General features: G+C 42.1%; 1 protein-coding gene across 1 annotated transcript; it reads left to right on the top strand.

The window, feature by feature from the left end:
* Nucleotides 1-1465: 1465 nt before the first annotated feature.
* Nucleotides 1466-12387, top strand: GRXCR2 (glutaredoxin, cysteine rich 2). The gene is made up of 3 exons (XM_012658276.1): nt 1466-1801; nt 7917-8141; nt 12205-12387. Exons 1-3 carry the CDS (start codon nt 1466-1468, stop codon nt 12385-12387), a joined length of 744 nt encoding a protein of 247 aa, XP_012513730.1.
* The last annotated feature ends 211 nt before the right edge of the window (nt 12388-12598 follow it).

Genomic DNA, 12598 nt, shown 5'->3' on the forward strand with positions numbered 1-12598 from the left:
GTGAGGCATGCTAGGTTTGGAAGGGCTTTATTGCATGAAACAGTTAGGACTTATACACTGGACCACTGGGAAAGATTTTTCAGCGGGAGACTGACATCTACAGACTTGTGTTTTTGGAAACTGCTCTCCCAGCAGTGTGGAGAACGGAATTGGGGATGGGTAGGGAAGTCATTAGGTAGCAGCTGTAACTTGGAAAACAGAAGTGATGAGGGTTTGACTTAGGGCCCGGGAGGAGGAGGTGGATGAAAGAAAGCAATGGTGATAGAATCTGTAAGAATGGCTGTAGCAGTTTGGGAGACGTCAGTTTGGGCAACTAAGTAAATGGTGATCCCGTTAGCAAAGACAGGGAGAAGGGCCTTACCCCACTGTTCCAGCTCTTCAAATCCAGCCCACCCATTAGACCCAGCCCTAGGGCCCTCCCCTTTGCAAGCCTTCTTCTCGAATCCTTGTCTCCTAGAGGCCACTCCCTTCCCAGAGTAGCTATTCTGGGATTCAGCTGTGGACAGTTCGCTCCCTAAGCATGAGGTTATTATTTTTCACACCTGTTAGATTTGTTTCCCAAATCGGATCATAGGACTGTTCTCAGGCCCACATCTCGTGCTGCTCTGACATTTATCGCAGCGACTACCTCACCGTGTTGGGTTTTATGAAGTCCAAGCAGGCGGTGGGGACTATTGCTGCTCTCGTAAATGAAATCTTCAATGTAAAATACGTACAGAAGGGAGCCGCCCTGGTTAATGCAGGAATAGACGGCCCAGAATCCAGGACCCTGGGCTTCCTCTTGTTCTAAGCAGCAACCCCCAAGGGCTTCCACTATATCTAGGGTTCCATGAGATGCAATTTGAAAACTTTGGCTTGGTGGACTGATCATGGATGATAGAGTCAGATAAATCTGAGTTTGAATCCCTGCTCTGTCACTTACCTAGCCGCATTAGAGGAGACAAACGAAGAAACAGCTCTAAGCTTCACTTTCTCCTCTGTAAAACAGATAATGCTTTCTTGTAGGGTAACTGTGAAGACAAAGTAAGATAATGCATGTAGCAATCTCTGGCACTTATTAAATGCTCACTAGATCATAGTTGTTATTGGTAACAACAAGGTACTTGTTAACTGATTGAGTATCTGATCCTTATTGAATTGGCAGTTGTTCTGTGTAAGTAAACTGATTCATCCTCAGGTTAAGAAAAGCCAGGGTTGGGGGTGAAGTTATGGGCGAGCTTGGACTTATGAGAAGAACCAGTCTTGTCTTATGTTCCATCCACTTCATAAACCCACAATTGCCTTCCTTTTCATGAGGGTCTATCAATATTTAATGGACGGGTGTCAGTTGCTGTAAACTGACCATACCCTAGCAACAACTTGAATTAATTATATGCAGGAGACAAAATAAAATGCCTTTTTCTCAGAGGCCCAAGTTTCACTGGCTACACGGAAGCCTGGAAATCACAGGGTGAGCTTTCTTCTGATGGAGGACCCTGAGAAGAAGCTGAATCAGAAGAGTGATGGCAAACCCCGGAAAGTACGATTTAAAATCTCCTCCTCCTACAGTGGCCGAGTATTGAAGCAGGTCTTTGAAGACGGGCAGGAATTAGAGTCACCAAAGGAAGAATACCCTCACAGTTTTCTCCAAGAGTCCCTTGAACCAATGGATGGTGTTTATGGGTCTGGGGAGGCTCCCAAACCCCCACTGTGCTCCCCTAAGCTGACTGCTCAGAGGATCAGCGTGTTTAGAGAGGGCAATGCCTATACTTTGGCCGGCAGCCAGCCTCTGTTCAACGATTTCAAGGTGAATGATCATAAGGTTGGTATTGTGTGTGGCATATAAGCTTTCAGGGTAGGGCTGCCTGAAATATGTTCAGAGAAACACCTAAAGTCTTCAGATTTGTATCTTACTCACGCTCCAGTACCAGCCAGAGCTATAGGTGCACCAAATGGGAAGCCGCTATTAGAATATTTCTGGGACAAAAATAACATGCTTGTTGACAACGCATTGGGAAGTGCAATGAGCATATATAGTATTCAAATTCCATCCAGAGCAATACATTGTAATTGGATCTTTGGGTTTTCTCAGATGTAAATTAAATAGAGGTGCAGTGGTCTCTGGGTTGCCAGACTGCCGTTTTAGAAAATTATGCAGAAGTGGGTCATTTTGTTTCCTGAAAGAGCTGAATGTTCGAAGGTGCTCATTTTATTCCAGCCAATTATTTAGCTTGTGGTTTATCCATGTCTTGTTTTTTACCCCTTTGGTCCTTCTACTGTCTGCTTTTTAAAAATGTTTCTCTATTTATTTACGTTGCCTTTCTATTGCTCATTAGCATGAAGTGTGGGCAGTGGAGTCCTGGGAGGAGACGGTGAAAAGGAAATCAGCCAGAGGAGATGTTACATGGGGAAGAAGTTTGAGCTAATAGTTCAGTTGAAGCATGTGTTTAATCTGAGAATTTCAATTACTTCCCCGCTACCATGGATAATCAAAAGCCCATACGTGATTTTCTTTTAAGCTAAAAGAATCTGGAAAATATTCACTGATTTCCAAAATTCACAGGAAATGTGTATATGTTCTCTGTCACTGGGACCATAGGTGTCTTTTAAAAAAGATTAAATACAGGCTGGGTGCGGTGGCTCACGCCTGTAATCCTAGCACTCTGGGAGGCCGAGGCGGGCAGATTGTTTGAGCTCAGGAGTTCGAGACCAGCCTGGGCAAGAGCGAAACCCCGTCTCTACCAAAAATAGAAAGAAATTAATTGGACAACTAAAAATATATAGAAAAAATTAGCCGGGCATGGTGGCACATGCCTGTAGTCCCAGCTACTTGGGAGGCTGAGGCAAAAGGATTACTTGAGCCCACGAGTTTGAGGTTGCTGTGAGCTAGGCTGATGCCACGGCACTCACTCTAGCCAGGGCAACAAAGTGAGACTCTGTCTCAAAAAAAAAAAAAAAAAAGATTAAATACAGTTATATAATGTATCCACATTATTAATGAATAGCACACCAGGATGTGTTCTCATCTTTAAAGTGTGAAATTCAGATAATTATTCTCTAATTATTTTTATTGTTAGTTTCCTAAGGGAATAGATAATATATCTATTGCAGACAAACGTATTGTTGACTTTGCTGGCATTGGTAAAATTGTGGGCATGTCTGCAATTATCAAAGAAATGTCACGTCTCTTTTTAATATTAAAGGGAGCTGGAATGAATGACACCTTTATGTTAATGAAGTGCTTTATGCATTACAAAATGCTATCACTTAATATTCTATCTGTATGTATCATATTGGGTCTCTACCATAACCTGGGGGAGGAGGGCAAAGTATGGTCATTTCCATTTTGCAGATGAAAAAAATTGAGTGCCAAGTTGTTAAGGGACCCATCTGGTATTACAGAGTGATTGGGTGCAGAATCATAAGAATCTGGGTCTTCTAATTCTTCATGCTTTTCGCTTTAGGGCATGTTCCTTTTTAGAGAACATGATCATTATGTAATAATAGTGATGATAATAATAGCTACCATTTATTGAGTGCTTCTCATGGTCTTGGTACTTGGCTATGTCGTGCACTTACAATATTTCTTTTTAACTGTATCTTATTTGTAGGTTTAGAATTTACAAAGTCATAGTTCATACAAACCTTGTACAAGGCCATGGTAGATAATTTTGGATTGCTTGACCTTCATAAGTCATGTGCCAAATCTGGCATTTATCTGAATGTATGGTTTGACATGAATTTATAAACCTAGGTAAACAAGTCTTCACTGAAGCATGGCTCAGTTGGTTAAAACACAGTACTCTAGAGACAGTGCTGAAGGTTTAATTCAGCTGCTTGGTCCAGTTATCCTTGTTTTCTTTGTTGCCTGATCCAGCGTCCCATCCCAGTCTTAGCCAGCCTCCGAGTATGAGAGTATCCAAGATGGAATCACGCAGCATCCTCCACTGAAGCACTCTGTCAATATGGTATTTATGAAAAATAAGGAAATGAGAGCTGGGATGTCACGATTTTTCAATAGGGAATCCAATTATAAAATAACTCTTAGTAAATACTAGTTATAAGACCACATCAGGTAACAGTTAAGTGCAATGATTCGAAGCAAAGGCTGTGAACTCAGATATTTGTACACCATTGTTCATAACAGTATTATTCATAATTGCCTAAAGGTAGAAACAAACCACATGCCCATTGATTGATGAATGAATAAACAAAAAATGTGGTCTATACATACAATGGAATATTATTCAGCCTTAAAAAGGAAGGACATTTTGACACACGCTACAACACGGATGAATCTTGGAGATATTATGTGTGAAATAAGCCAATCACAAAAAGATAAATATTGTCAGATTCCACTTATATGAGGACCCAGATTAGTCAAACTCATAGAGACAGGAAGTAGAATGGTGGTTGTTAGGAGCTGGGGGTAGGGAAGAAGGAAGAATTATTGTTTAATGGATACAGAGTTTCAGTTTAGGAAGAAGAAAGTGTTGTGGAGGTGGATGGTGGTGCTGGTTGCACAGCAGTGTGAATGTGCTTAATGCCATTGAACTGTACACTTAGAAATGATTGAAATGGTAAATTTTACGTTATATGTATTTTACCACAATAATAATAATGACTTATTAAAAAAAACAAACAAGGGCTCTGATGTCAGTCAAACCCAGGCTTGGGCTGAGCTCAGTGGCTCACGCCTGTAATCCCAGCACTTTGGGATGCCAAAGCAGGAGGATTGCTTGAGGCCAGAAGTTTGAGATAAGCCTGGGCAACATATAGAGACCCTATTTATATAAAAAAATATTTTTTATATAATTAGCCAGGTGTGGTGGCATGCACCTGTAGTCCCAGCTTCTGGGGAGACTGAGACGCAGTAGGATCATTTGAGCCCAGGAGTTTGAAGTTACAGTGAGCCACTGATTGGGCCACTGCACTCCAGCCTAGGTGACAGAGAGAGACTAATCTCAAACAACAACAACAACAACGACCACAACAACCACAACAACCAAACCTGGGCTTGATGTCCAGTTCTACCCATTCACTGTGTACGCTTGAGCAAGCTGCTTAACCTTGCAAAGCTTCAACATCATCCTCCGTGATATGAAAGTAACAAAAGTGCCTACTTAAAGAGAGTTGTGTGGCCATTAAAAAAGATAATACATAAGAAGCTCTTAGCATTGTGCCTGGCATGTTGTTGTGTGTGCTCAGCAAATGTACCCACAATTGTGATTGATAAAGAGCAGGTTCTGATCAAAGAAATGCTGAGTCTTTTATGTGATGGGTAGAGAAAGTGGTTATAATTAATTAAAATAGTTTAAGGAATTAAAACCGACTTCAATTTATGAACCTTGAAGTTTACAAGGTTCATGAAAAGAATGAAAGGGAAAAGGTAGGAAAGTAACACTTAATGAACACCTACTTTGTACATATTATGTGATTTCATCTTCATGACATTTCTATGAGAGTTTTACAAATTGGAAAAACAGAAGTTCATAGGGGTTAAACGATTTGAAAATCTCACACAGTTGTTGAATAACATTTGAATAGAATTTGAACTCAGGCCTGTCTGCCTCTAAAGTGTACTGAACTTCTCGTATCTAATGAGGCATTTCTGCATTTAAAAACAGAGCAATGGGAGGGTTTAGTAGTGCCTGATTAACAATCTCTAAGCATGTTGCCACGGACACCAGAGTAGCTACGAATGCTCAGTCACATAGGTTGTCATTCTGGGCATTATGGAAGGAAATGAAAAATTCTTGGCTCCATTCTGCCCTCTATAATTCAAGAGTGGGTGTTCCTCACGGGCAATTAATGTAATCAGATAACATGAACTTTACTTACACCCAGAGAGTTTCTTTAGACACAAGGAAGAATTCGGCTGTTAGAGTGACTGAAACTTAAACACACCTTAAGGGTGATTTGGGACGCTCCATCTTTGGGGTACATTAAAATAAATTTGTTATGGGGGGATATCTTGGATGTTGACCAACTTAGAGGCAGGGGGTTGGACCAGGTGATCTCATATTCTGTATGCATATTGAGAGCTTTGTCTTGAAAAATAAAACCAGCTCTAGATATGAAAAAGCTCCCTAGAAACTGAACCTCTTTGGCTATTACTGGAAGTAGAAATGGAACCTTCCAAAAGTACCCCCGTCCTTATCTTCTGATGTTCAGAAACTGATATTCCAGAGTGTGAAACTGGAATCCAGCCTGCATAAAACAATACGAAATGGAAGCTGCTACACAATCCCTTGACGAGAGGGAGAGAAAACAGGGCCACATAGGAAGCTTACAGCTTAATAAATAATTATTGAAAACTCCATGGGTGTTTCAAGGAATGGACCCTGAACATTGAAGTCTTGCTCACACCAGGTTTTGACAAAATACGTATGAGGCTGCTTAACTGTAGCATTTAAATAGATTCGATTGTACAATTCTATAAGCAGGACAGAATAGTTCATGCTGAGGTATTCAGTTGTGTAGCGCGATTGTGCATGTACAACTGGAGAACAGTTTTTAATAATAACAGTGGTAGTGATGCCGACCGTTTGCATAGTATCTCCACCTTTTCCAAACCCTATATTTGCTACATTTTTCATAGCACCTCCCACCCCTCAGAAGTGATATAATTAGCTTCGGGGATGAGAGTCAAAATATTTAAGCACAGGAACATTGCCCAATCAGTATGGATGCCAGCAGAGCATTGAGGCAGGGTCCTGAGACTAGGGGTCCTAAGTATTAAGTCTTATATTACTGGGTTTTGGGATGTTAGAGGCTCCCTGAGGGGAGGCTGGGGTAACAGGAGGGCACTCAGGAGTCTCAGGACAGCACCTGTTTGCCACCCAATATGGAAGTATTTCTGTATTCTAATAACTAGCTTTCTGTGGCAGTGCCTCCAACTAGATGTTGGCCCATTTGCAGATGAGCAAACTGAAGTTCTAAGAGGCTATGTGACTCTTGTGTATCTCACAAGAGGTAGACAGTAGGACTGGAATCCAATGCAATGTCCCTCCAAGCTGTCCTAACTCTGGGTAAAACGTGAGTTCTTGGTCAAGAAATCACAAAACACTTCCCAGGCTGCTTTCTCTACTGCATCGTGGTATTGCCCACATTTATTCCTGAGCAAATGATTAAGTGACACATGGCAATTCCATATGAGGGAACATACACTCTTAATAATGATGCTTTAGAAGTCTATTTATTGACAGGAAAAGATTTTCATATTACATGGATAATGAAAAAATAGGTTACAACAGAGTATATGCACTGTGATCCTATATTTTGGGGGGAAAATGCTTGTCAATAGTGCAGTGTAGGTAGTAAGAATATGGGCTTTAGTGTGATATACTTGGCTTGCAAGCCAAGCCACAGTCCCTGAGTGACTCTGTCACCTCAGCAAGGCACCTAACCCCACTGAGACTCAGTTTCCTCACCTGTAAAATATGGAAATGATAGCATCTCCCCCACAGGGATGTTTGGGGGGAAAGCAAAGTAACATTGGTAAGACATGAATCCTGACACACAAATGGTGCTCAATAAATGCCATTTACTGATATTATTATTTATGTATAGGAAAAATTTGGAGGGATATTTATATAAAATGAGAAAAAGTGTTTGTATTTATTAAGCACTCATTGTGCCCAGCCCTGCAGTGGCTGCTGGGGCATACAGTAGGAGCGAAAGCTTAGCCCCTGCCCTCCGGAGTCTCGCACTCTGAGTAGTTCGGCTTTGATTGGTTACCACCGAGGAAGCTGGTCTTCATGGCTTTCAGAGAGAGCAAACCAACCAGAGAATGAGCTGTAGCTTTGGGGTCTGATGGCATCACAAGTGTTGGATGGTAGAGAAGTTCCTCCTCTCCTGTTTCCTGGGTTGTTGGACAGCTTCTACAGCCCCATATTTGGTGGTGAAGTTTCCATGCTCATTCTCTGTTTCTCTAGCCCCCACCTATCATAGATTTTGGAAAGATAATCATCTACACGAACAACCTGAAAATCATTCGAACCCCAATGGACAAGAGAGACTTCATGAGGAAAATTCTCCAGAATGAAGCGGTTGAAGAAGAGTCTCTGATGAGCAAAGAGGAAAGCTACGGAGACAGGGACCAGAACGACGGGCCTTTGCTGGAGACGGAAAGCGTGTTCCCCCATAACCAGTACACACAGGTGCGTCACAGAGCTCGCCTGTCCTACTCGTAGCCGACCCTTACAGCAAGCGTCTTCAAATTGGCTCAATTGTGCACTACTTTAGTAAAAACTTTTGAATGTGAATACTTAAGATATCTCACTGTAAAATTCTTTAATTCTATTATTTCTCATACCAGATTGTAACTTGTAGGAGCATATATTTTCAGAAAAGAGCCAGAAATGGTAAGATGTGGGTCACACTGCAGGTCTGAATAAAAAAGCAAGAGTAGGCCTGATATGACAATTACCTTTACATTCAATTTGGAGAGATCTGTGTTTTTTAACTGTAATGCTGTAAACTAGGACAGAGGTGTGCAGCAGAAGGTTGACGTGAAAGGTTATAATTCAGTCGTCTGTCCTTTAAACTCTGTTTTAAATTGCTTGCCCAATCCCTCATGCAGTTAATGCCCAGACAAGCTTTATCCTAAAAGAGAGGGTCAGAGAACATCAAGGAGCCCCTTCTGACCAAGAGACTCTTTGTTCTGTTATGTGGAGCAGGGCAGCAGTGAGAATCTGATGAAAGAGCAGGGCACGGCTGAAAGCCAGGCCGGGCTTGGGCCTCTGCATTAACTATCAAAGAGAAGGAGAAGAATAATTGAATCGAGCTGCAGTAAAAGGTGGAAGGGGAAAAATTTGGCTTTGTGCTCAGTGGATGTGAGGCCATAAATCATCTGTGCTTCTTTATGTTGTATGTGATCTCACCTTTGAAACCGTAGTAATCATCATCATCGTCATCGTAATCGTAATAGCTGCCATTTATTATTGAGGGCTCGTGATAGCCAGGCACCTTGCCCAATGCTGTCCATGCAACAGTCCATTTAATTCTCGCTAAGACCCTGTGAGGTAGGTATTATTAATAGTTTCATTCTGCAGCAGGGGAAACTGAGGCTTACAGAGGTCAAGTAACTTGCCAGAGGTCACTAGCACCAGTAGTCAAACTAGGTCCATCTGTCGACCAATCTCATGATCATAACTGCCCTGTTATGCAGTCTCTAGGTTGGTGCTGGTTACTCTCTTTAGGGCAATACAAACCTTTGAATCTGCAATGAAAGATCAGGCCCTTCTCCCTGGTCCTGGAGCTAGTAAGAGGTGAATTGGAGGGTTCGTCAGGTTCTAGAACGTAAGTTATACTGTGCAACTCTGTTCTATATCCCCCTACTAAGTATTTTTGAGAATAATCTAGAAAATAATGAGAAAGGAAGAAAGAGGCTCATAGTACACATACGTTGCATAGAGTAGTACTCACTCAATACTTGTTGAAGTAATTGAATGAATAGAAGAAGCATGTGGAGGGTGAGTGGTTGTAGAAAGAGTTGTAACCCAGGATAAGAATGGAAATTCCAGTGAAACCCTAACAATGCACCCTAGAATGTGACATTAGATATAATTTGAGTGGAGATTTATTTTTGTCCTTTATAGCAGGCTCACCAGGTCATTTCCTCCATCTTTCATTATTATCTAATGGACCTGACATTTCATGCAAATGAATTTTTGGATCACATATATAGCATTATGGTAGGATTTTACTGTACTTTCTTGGGCAACATTGACTTATATCATTAAAATCTCACTGGGATCAAATCCAAAACATAAAGTACAATGGATTTGACAGGAAAATGGATTGTGGTAATTTGCTTTATGAATATTTTGGCAAATATATTTATTTTGAATACTTTAAGAAGAAAACAAATTTCTTTTTAGTTGATATATTAAAATATGGCAATAATCAATAAAATATTAACACAAGGGTCCATAGACATAATTCGAATTTTTGTCAAATGAGTAATCACTCTATTCCCTAAATCTAGAATTAATAAAATTCAAGCCAGGTGTGGTGGCCCATGCCTGTTGTCCCAGCTACTTGTGAGGCTGAGACGGGAAGACCACTTGAGCCCAGGAGTTCGAGGCTACAGAGGCTACAGTGAGCTGTGATTGTGCCATTGCATTCCAGCCTGGGCAACAGAGTGAGACCCTGTCTCTAAACAAAGAAACAAAAACAATTTTTAAAAATAGAATTAATAAAGTTCAATACTTTCTTAGGCACTTTGCAGCATAATGGAGCTATTTTCAAAACTTATTCCTCCCTTTGATAAATTATTTTCATTGTTCAGTTAGAAAAGAAAGCTGTGTGAGTTGAGTGGAGCTACCCCGTGGACTCCAGCTATCTTGTTGGTTCCTAGAATTTAAGAACAGGAAGGGTTCTCCATACGTCATTGTTTTGTTTGTTTATTCATTCTGCACAAATGTTGTGCCAGGGACTGTGCTAGATGTTTGGGACCCGATGGTGAGAAGATACTAGTGCAGAGAGCTTCCTGTCTAGTCATTAGGAGCTCTCAGCAGAGAGTGAGACCTGCCATGCTAGGGGCAGTACAGGTGGCCACGGGTGGGGCACCTGGTCAGGAGGTGGGGTTGGGCAAGGATTTTTGGAGAAACAGCTGCTAAGCTGACCTCTGAGAACCAACAGGAGTTGGCTGGGTTGGGAGTGGGTGGGGAAAGGTCCCTGGAGACCAAGTACAGAAAGGCCCAAGAACAAGAGCCTGCTGAAAGAAGTGACAAAGAGTTTAAATGCCCTGAGGTTTTATCTGAAGGGCAAGAGTTCATTAAAAGGTTTCCTGAAGGATCCCTTGAACCCAGGAGTTCTAGGCTGCAGTGAGCTGGGATCACACCACTGTACTGAGTGCTTTCTACGTGGCAGTTGCTACTGTGGACAACTTAATGAGTTTGCATCAGTGGGGAGAGAACACCCCACAGGACCAGAGGCAGGGGTCCACACTGCATTCGTGCCAGAGTTGGTGGGCACCTGGGCTAGGATTGGTGGTTGTGGGATAAAGAGAATGGGATGGATTTGAGATGTTTAGAAGGTGAAATGGATAGGACTTGTTACTTGATTCACTGGGCTTTGATCTGGTATCTCCCCTTATTTCTTGGAAGGTTCATAGTCTATAAGGAGTATGAATATTGCCAACTTCCTTAAAATGTCTTAGGGCAAGAGCAAGACAATAGGCAAAGGGCATTTTCTGGAGAGTGGGAGTCCAGGACTTGTTGTCAAGGCTTAGAAGTGAACTAACTTTTACAGGGAACCTATGATCGGACAGATAATATTGTATTATATGTATTTTCTTATTTAATAGATGAGCTGCTCAGAAGGGTAAACATTATTATTACCATTTCACATGTAAAGAAACAGACTGGGAAAGGCTAAGGGAACTGTCTAAGCTACACAGACAATAGCCTCCGTTCTAATCAATTAACTCCAAAGCACAGAGCTCTTAATCGCTGGGCCTTACACAGCTCTCAAAGAGAATGAAGTACTGGGAGAATTCAGAGCTAAGCTTTGAAGGATTGTTAACACTTATTGATTGATATTGCTTGATTGATTGATTCATTCATCCACTCAGTCTCTCAGTTACAAACGATCTTTCTCGAGCACCTACAATAGGACAGCTACAATGAGAGGCTGTGTATGTAGTCATTGGGAGCATGAATTCTGGTGTTCAACTCCCTGAGATCAAAACCTGCCTCTTCCTCTTCCAAGCTGTGTATGTCACCACTGGCAAATGACTTCTCAGTATCCCATTTTCCCATCTGTGACACAGGGATGATAATACTCACACTACCTCATCGGGATTTTGTGAGGATTGGATGGATTGATATACAGAAAGCTCTTAGAACAGCACCTGGCACCTACCAGCCATGCTACAAGGGTTCACTATTAGTATTTGGCAATGATAAAAATAAAGTTCCTGCCCGTATGGAGCTTACAAAAAAAACACATCAGATGGTGAGAAGGGCGATGACGAATATAAATTCTTGGACCGTGTGGCATGGTGGCAGCGGATGCTGTCTTAGAGATGTCCACCAGGGAAATGCTCTCTGATCAGCTTGCTGTGATATTCCATGTCCCAGCCAGTTCCCTCACTGGCATTTATGGGAAGCATTTTCCCCTAATTCTGCCCCAGCCTTTGCCGAAGTGCTATTTTGACCTATACGTGAACAATGGATTTGAAGCTGCTCTAACTAAACCCTGACCTGTCTCTTGCAGGAAGGGGAGCTTCCTGAGGACAACTGTTTTCACTGCCGAGGGTCGGGCAGTGCCACCTGCTCTCTGTGCCACGGCAGCAAGTTCTCGATGCTGGCCAACAGATTTAAGGAGTCCTATCGGGCCCTGAGGTGCCCTGCCTGCAATGAGAATGGCCTGCAGCCCTGCCAGATTTGCAATCAATAGCCCATTGCTTTTGCATGTCTGCTTTTATGGCACCCTCCCCAAAGTTATTTCTAATAAACTGCCCCCTCCCCCTCCTCCTGCCTCTCCCTGCAAGGAGGCCAGAGCGACCGCAATCACTTCCACTGCTGGCAAAACTCAATTATCTGATGACATTTCGTGAAGCCGGTAACATCTCCATGTGAGTCTAAGTGGTAGGGGCATTTTGGAATTA

Source organism: Propithecus coquereli, unplaced genomic scaffold, assembly GCF_000956105.1.
Source record: "Propithecus coquereli isolate 6110/MARCELLA unplaced genomic scaffold, Pcoq_1.0 Scaffold58, whole genome shotgun sequence".
Lineage (NCBI taxonomy): Eukaryota > Metazoa > Chordata > Mammalia > Primates > Indriidae > Propithecus > Propithecus coquereli.